General features: G+C 36.1%; 1 protein-coding gene across 1 annotated transcript in view; it reads right to left on the reverse strand.

The window, feature by feature from the left end:
- Positions 1-1,629: 1,629 nt before the first annotated feature.
- The window catches only part of LOC107749088 (kelch-like ECH-associated protein 1), a 16,375-nt gene continuing 9,497 nt past the window's right edge, over positions 1,630-8,507 (reverse strand). The window contains exons 4-7 of the mRNA XM_016564137.1: positions 7,271-7,947; positions 4,340-4,545; positions 2,506-2,682; positions 1,630-2,395 (exon numbers count right to left, since the gene is read on the reverse strand). Coding sequence (XP_016419623.1) covers positions 2,220-2,395; positions 2,506-2,682; positions 4,340-4,545; positions 7,271-7,947 — 1,236 coding nt within the window. The 3' untranslated portion in view covers positions 1,630-2,219. The remainder of the gene's footprint in view (positions 2,396-2,505; positions 2,683-4,339; positions 4,546-7,270; positions 7,948-8,507) is intronic.

Raw genomic sequence — 8,507 nt, forward strand, 5'->3', positions numbered from 1 at the left:
TGTCAGTGTGGATGTGTCTGTGTACTGGAGAGTGCGTCATACTTTGCTGTATGAGTCATCAGATATATTGTTAGGCTCAGGGAAGAGACGGCCCCTGCTCTCCGTCCAATCAGAGTTCAGGATGAGCCAAAACAAGGTCTTGGGTTCTTACTCACACTCTTATGTGTCTCTCAGTATGTGTTCTGTGTTTGTGTGTGACAGATCCACTGCCCGCTGATCACACATCTCGCATCCTGCCACACGGTGAGGATTTGCCAGCCAGCCACCCAAGGACTGGAATCTGTTTGCCCAGTATGCCAGTGTTGACATGACACCTCATGATTGATACGGATAAAGCCAGGAACCTGCAGAAATAAAGTGGCGCCCCTGTGTTTGTGGATTAAACAGTTATCACTAGGTAAACAAACCATTGAGTCTCACCGTGGAAATGTAACGAGCCTCTGTCTGTAAACTATAACATGTGGAGACAGTGAGTAGGAATCACAAACCTTGCTCTAACACAGCAGCAACAAACCTATCCATAACTATACAAACGTTTAACACATTATGATTTACAAAAGTTTCCATGTGTTCTGGTTTTCCTGAGACCCATCCAGCAAAAATGCACTGAAATCTGTGGATGAGGCAAAGCAAAGAAAGGCTCTGGCAGTTTCTGTAAACAAGCCTTTGCGCATGAGGGACGACTAATATTGTGACATCACAACAATAATTGTCTTTATTATTTAAAAAAAATTGCCACGCAAAAAATAACTATTCAAAAAAGGGACAAATTATTTTTCTAAATTAATCTCTGAAAGATTTAATCAAACTAAAGATTTTGAATGATTAAATTACTCACATGAATTAACACTGTTTATCATTGTAATAAATTAACAACAACAAAAAAATTATATAGAACACCTGCATTACAATCATGTCAATTTACTGTACAGTACATCACTTCATACAGTACTAAGGGCCTGTTCCAATACCCATGCACAAGACTGTCCCAGGTCCGAATAATCCCAAAGCTCAGTGGCTTTAACGCACACTAGATATCTAGGCTAAGCATATCCCATCATTCATTATGTTCAGCAATTGAAAGATTTTGAGGAAAACCTTTCATTATATAAAAGTTAAATGAATTAGATATTACATATAATTTGGCAGTAAAACATAGGTGTTCAACATTTTTTTGGTACAGAATGTTAGTAACTGTTTTTAACTACTTACTGTAGAAGCAGCATATTTAAATTGTTGTGGCGTCATCTGTTGCATATACACTGGTGAACAGACATCCAGAAGCTTATTTTTAAGTGCAAAGTATTGAAAATCAAAATGTGTAAGTAAAGATCTGTAAAACTTTACATGCATTTTGTATGTATGTCTGATTGAGTAATCAAAAGTTTTACAAAAACGTGGGGTCTTCAAATACAAGTAATACATCATGTAAGTAGAGAAGTGGTCAAATGCAAAGGCAAGTGTTGGTATTGAGAGTGCCCTTAGGCGCTCCCATTGCATTTGCAAGTAGAAGTCCGCCACCTAGTGGTAAAAAGTAATTATGGTAACACTTTTTATGAAGCCTGTTGCCTATAGGCTATACATAAAGATATTTCTAATGCATTATTGGTATCTGTGATTTAAAAAAAAAATTATATGTAATATAATATTTACCTATTTATCATAATAGTATTATAACATGAAATTATAATTATTTAGAAGAACATTCAACTGATTATAAGGTGTATTATAAGACATTACAGATTAATCTCAAATTTTTTTTAAATAGCTTGTTTAATGCATTATATATCCTGACTTCAAAGAAAATGTTACTGCAAATCCTAAAGTTGTCAGAAACGAAACCCAAACTTTCTTTAGATTTCAGTGTTTATCAGGTGTGCACATTAAACGGTGCATTTACAGCCATGAAAAGTATTATAGACTGAGCTCACACAATTACGTATTTAACAGTTCAACAAAATTATTGTGTGTGTCTCAGTCACAGGATATTCATTTAGTCCTTATAAAGTGATCGGAGGTTCATTAGTCCAGTGATTAGCAACGTTTCTCTCTTTAAATCACACACACTTTGTAGAGAAGGAAGATCTATAAAAAAAAAAAAACTTTCAAATTAACCTAAATTACATACAAATGTCCTTATTGGCATCACATGCATTAAGAAGTTTGAAGGAAATGCAACATGTGCTGTATTCAAAAAGTTCACAGGTCAAACTTCTACATTACATCTCCTCCTCATCCTCATCCTCCTCTGGCAGGATTCCAGGACAGGGTTCCATGGTTACAGCAACACCCATTCCACTGCGCCCAACGGGCATATCTGTTACATACGTCCATACATTACTGCCTGGACAGTAGCACTCCACACTAGACAAGAAACCCCCTTGATTGAATCCACCTGAAATGGAATAATATTTATATTTGTGCATTTAGCAGATGCTTTCATCCAAACCAACTTCCATTGCCTTCAAGGTATACACATTGTATCAGTTCATGCATCCAGCTCACCTAACACATAAATCTTGCATTGGTAGACCGTGACTCCATGTGCACTGCGGCAGTGGTTCATAGAGGCCATGGGCTCCCACACGTCTCGAGTGACGTTATATCTCTCCATCGTTTTGAGCTGGGTTTGACCATCATAGCCACCAACTGCATAGAGGTAGTTATCCATACACATCACCCCTACAAACAGAACAAACAGTGATTATTTCATTAATACAAAAAATCTAGAGTATTTTCTTTTTTCTTAGTACAGTCCGGTATGGAGCTCCCTGCCATACAATTAAAGTGAATGGTGACCAAGTATGTCAACAATTCCAAAGCAGTATTTTCATTGTGTAACTTACATTTCAGTCTGTTTCAAACACACACACACAGCTACCATATAGCTTCAGAAAACTTGGAATAAACACTAGTGGTCAAAAGAGGTCTCTTATGCTCAACAAGGATGCATTTATTTAATCAAAAATACAGAAAAAACAGTAATGTGAAATATTACAATTGAAAATAGCGTTTCTATTTTAATATATCTTAAAATGTAATTTATTTCTTTGAGGGCAAAGCTGAATTTTCAGCATCATTACTCCAGTCTTCAGTGTCACATGATCCTTTAGGAATCATTCTAATATGCTGATTTGGTGCTAAAGAAACATTTCTGATTATGATCAATTCTGTTTAATATTTTTGTGGAAAATGTTATACACTGGCATTCAAATGTTTGTGGAAAGTAAGATTTAAAGAAATAATAAAATTAATACTTTTTTAGGATGCATTACATTCATGTGATATGACAGCAAATACATTTATAATGTCACAAAATATTTATGTTTCAAATAAATGCTGGTCAAATATTAAGCATTAAAATCCATTTTCAACATTCGTAATAATAAAAAACAATTTGAGTCCCAATAATAACTGACCACTAAAATGAGCAAAACATTACACAAATCTTATTTATTCCAAACTTTTGACTGGTAGTGTATGTATGCACTACTTTTATGATGCTTATTTTTGAGCTGCTGGACAGCTCCTGGTCCCCATCCATGTTCATTGTGTGGAATAAGCAGTTTGAACATTCTTTAAAACGTAACCGGCTTTTTTATTAAATAGAAGAAAAAAAAGAGTTTCGGAACAATATAAGGGTTTATAAATCATGGCAGAATTTTCATTCCTGCATGAAATGCACAATGCACAGCTGCTGAACCCTGCACGTCGTTATGTTGACTGCACAGCTAATTCTTCAACTCTTCTGATATGAATTATTGAGTGACTATGCCACAGTTTTAGCAATTACAGATTATTGTGTTAGCTGCAGGGTCAAGCAGCTCTGGGAAGTAGGCATTCCTAGAAGTGCAGTCACCATCATGGACATTTTTTTTAATAGTTTCATTCATCTTTTTTATTGATTAACTTAAGAATGGAAGGATTTTTGTATTTTTGTTTACTTAGAAAGTTTTATGTTATTTAATTCATGTTTGATTCAGATTTATTTCATTCAGCAGACACTTTTATTTACAGTGACTTACAAATGAGAAATATAAAAAGTGATTCATTTTTTGAAGGTAATAACAGGAGAAGAGCTGACAATACAAACAGAACAGTACAGTATTATGTTTCAACTTTAATGGTGTTTTATGTTGTTGCAGGTTGTAACAACATGCTGTAAAATGGCAGTTGATTAGATATGATGTGGTCTTTTATTCTCTTATATTCATATTGTTCCCTTTAGTCACTTTTATATAATCGCACCATTCACGCAGTACATCATGTGCGGTTAACATGTCAAGTAAAAGAAAACAGTTCCAACTCATTAGTTTGATAAATGGTGCAGTATATTTACCGAGACCGCTCCGAACTGTGTTCATAGGTGCCATGTGCTGCCAGGTGTTCGTGTCTGGTTGATAGCGCTCAACCGTGTTCCATCGGTTGTCCCCGTCGAATCCTCCAACCACATACAGACTTCCCCCGCACGCGACGACACCGGCCCCAAGCCGCGCCACTGACATAGGGGCCACAAATGTCCAGCGGTTTGTCTCTGGGTCATACCTGTGAAAACAATAAGCAGGAAATCCTTACAAACCAGTTAAGATATTGTCGTCAAGGAATATGATTTCCTAGAAACAGCAATGAGGAAGTCAATACAAAAGAGATTTCAATCGTTCTTTCTAAATGTCTCAGGCTCATCACTTCAAGAATGTGTTTTCCTTTATTCCAAACAATGATATCTAGTGCCAAATACCAATCATAAATGCAAGCAATTCCCATGAGTGGACCAACAAAATGTCCCAGTTTAAAAAAAAACAGCCTTCAGCAAGAAGAGGTTGCATTTAACCTGCCAACAATGCAATATCTCTGTTTAAAAGCTTGTGAAGACAGCTACTGTTACTGACCCAAGAGATTCTGTCTCTTCTGAGTCTTGAATTTCACACATCTTTGAAATTGCAGATGATCTATCGACGTTCATTGTTTGAATTTGCGTCTAACTCTAATTCCTAAATAGAATACACGTACTCTCCCTGCATTCCTGGACAGATTAACTTTCGATTTGAGCTGCTCACTCAGTCATAAATTATCCTCAATAGGATTCACATGGCTCTGTTATGAATCTGAACTTGTGCTCGTCTACTAGAAAGCTTTTCAAAAACTCCACAAATCCAGTTAAAAAAAGAAATAAAAGACAGTTAATGAGGTATCATGAGATAGTTCATTTATCTTGTTTTTAAAAGAGATTAATACTTTTATTCAGCAAGAATGCATAAAATTGATCAGAAAGTATGTTACAAAAATGTTTATCCTGAAATGTTTCTTGAGCAAAAAAAAAAAAATCTGCATATTAGAATGATTTCTGAAGGATCACGTGACACTTAAAGGGGTCATATGATGTTGCTAAAAAGAACATTATTTTGTGTATCTGGTGTAATGAAATGTGTTTATGCTGTTTAAGGTTCAAAAAACACATTATTTTCCACATACTGTACATTATTGTTTCTCCTCTATGCCTTTCTGAAACGCGTCGATTTTTACAAAGCTCAATGGTCTGAAAAGCGAGGTGTGCTCTGATTGTCATCTTTCCATCACAGAAACAAATTAATTTAAAATTATAATAATATTTCACAACATGACCGTTTTTTACTGTACTTTTGATTAAATAAATGCATATATGTATTTTTATATACGTATGTATTTTTCTTTGTTGTAAGTTCAATGTCTTAATTTTGTTTTCCATAACTTAGTTATTCATGTACTTTTGCATTCTGTACAATACTTTTGAAGAAATTAAAATATCCTCATTTTGTAATTAGCAGCAAAGTCATTTAGACATTTCACCCCTTTATAAGCAAGAATAATTAAAGATAAGTAAAGATAATTTGTTCACTTATCATTATTAGCAAGACAATTAATGTAGTTAATGAGGTTATGCCACTTACATATTGTTTTCTGGCTTAAATTTATCTTGTTTTTAAAAGAGATTAATATTGTTATTCAGCAAGAATGCATTAAACTGATCAGAAAGTATATGTTGCAAAATATTTCTATCCTGAAGTGTTTCTTGAGCAAAAAATAAAAAAATAATAAAAAATCAGCATTTTTGAATGATTTCTGAAGGGTCATGTGACACTGAAGAGTAATGTCTGCTGAAAATTAATCTTTCCATCACAGAAATAAATTACATATCAAAATTTTAAATTATAATATTTCACAATATTAGTTTTTACTGTACTTTAGATTAAATAAATGCAGCCTTGGTGGGCATAAGAGACTTCTTTCAATAAAAATTTTTAACGATAGTGTCCATACATACATTTATTTTTCATTGTTGTATGTTCATGTCTTCATTTTGTTTTCCATAACTTAATTATTCATGTAATTTTGCATTCTGTACAATACTTTTGAATAAATTAAAATATAATTTTTTTGTAATTTGCAGCAAAGTCATTTAGACATTTCCCCCCAAGACTAATTAAAGATAATTTGCTCATTTCTCATCATTAGCAAGACTATTAATGTAGTTAGGTCACAGTAGTTTGCTTCCTTATGTAAATGCTATGTTCCAATAACCTTTTCATGGTAAATATAGCAACCACCTTAGTTCTCACAATACAATAGGGTCCCTCCTTTCAATTGTGCTATTTAGATGCACTGTCACACAGTACTTGACAAACAACATGTCGCTTTCGTTTTGAGTTACTGATGAAAGCCTATAAATACTGTAGAGTTGAAGTAAGGTCTTCTTACCTGATCTGTCACTGTGCTTACTGTCTAGTAAATATTAAATATTCATATCATTACACTTATTGTGGAGAAATGTGTTTCTCCTGAAAGGCCTAACCTGACTCTGTGCTGTGGAATGTACGTTATGAAACAGATTTGCCTGGAGCTTGTTAGTCAAGAGTGACTGCTCTGAAAAGAACTGAGCAAAATGATCTCTACACCCTGATGGAAGTCACTTGTTTCAAATCAAAACACTTCCTGTAACCGATGAGGGACGTATCACAAGTGTAGCGTGTAACACAACCTTTCTGCTAAGATTTCATTTTTATCTCGTACAAAACGTTCTGTGTGAATGTTCGGACAGGTGTGCGACGCAGTCTTCAGTGTAATACAAACTCCTTCAACCAAGTTTTAATCTGTCACTCTGCACTGTGCTAATGTTTTGATTCCGCTAGCATATGTATAATAGAAAGGAAATATAATATAAAGGGGAAAAACCCTACATCGTAAAAGAGACAACACAAAACCTTTTCGAGTTTTCTTCCTGTCTCAGCCTCACCTCTCAACGCTGTTGTGATGTGTAGAGGCATGTGAACCCCCTACGGCATAAATGTTGCCGTCAATGACCCCGACACCCACTCGGTTTCTGGGCGTGTTGAGCGGAGCCAGCTGCGTCCACTGGTTAGTCATGGGGTTGTAGCAGGACAAAGATCCAGACTCCATGTTGTTCTGCAGAGAGAGATTCCGTCCCCCGACCGTATAAAGGAGCCCGAACAACACGCACGCCCCGAGCCCGCTACAAGGACATCCCATGTCAGCTAGATTTATCCAGACATTCTTCTGTGGGTCGAAGGCTTCCAGAGAGTCCAGAGAGTGTTGCTTGTAACCTCCTGCTATGTAGATGAGCTGCGTCCCACGATGAGGAGCGGGCGGCAGGGGTTTTCGAAGAGCCATGTCCTGGAAGATCTTGGACAAGAAGTCCTTGCAAGAGTTGGCCTTGCTGAGGATGGGACAGGACTGCAGTTGTCTTTTGAGGAATGTGGGTGGCAGGGCATAGATGTGGACCGCGTTGAGGAGGGCATGGAAGTACTGCGCTCGGCTTTCCGCATCCCAGCGAACCCAGTCGATGCAGGCCTTGTAGACCTCGGACTCACAGAGCACCTTTAGACTGTCCTGACTGATCAGCTCCAGCAGCTGGCAATGGGACAAACTGAAGAACTCTTCCTCTTTGGTTACCTGTGACAAGGAAAAATATGCATGCATATATGGACATATGGGTTCAAGTTGGCCATGCAGATTCACCACTTTGACCAACAGAAAGAAATTTTGGTTTGAAAGTGGCTTCTGTGTGAACATGCTTTATACATGGCTACACTATTAGTGATAGCCAAACCTTTTTTCTGCGAGTTTTTCGAATGTAATTTTCTAATGTGATTTCTAAAAATCCGTAGAGAGCTAACAAATCTCATTCTTGCTAATTTTTAATTCAAAAACGGTGACTTTAGACACTTCTTGTTTTGACATCACTGACACCAAGTTATGGGTTCCTTTTCTTCATTTTTAGCCACCAAAGCCTATTTTAATGGCAAGAACAGGATGGTTTAAAAAAAAAAAAGATAAACAATATAGAAACCCTTGCAGGAGGGAAGATAAGCAATGAACAAGGACTTTTAGCAATGGACCCTTTTCACATTTCAGGGTTTCTCAGAAGCACAGGTCATCATAGTGGTGAACAAAAACTACAACAAATATATATATATATATATATATATATATTTATATATTGCATTCCGGTT

The sequence above is a fragment of the Sinocyclocheilus rhinocerous genome, unplaced genomic scaffold (assembly GCF_001515625.1).
Source record: "Sinocyclocheilus rhinocerous isolate Xijiao unplaced genomic scaffold, SAMN03320098_v1.1 scaffold919, whole genome shotgun sequence".
Lineage (NCBI taxonomy): Eukaryota > Metazoa > Chordata > Actinopteri > Cypriniformes > Cyprinidae > Sinocyclocheilus > Sinocyclocheilus rhinocerous.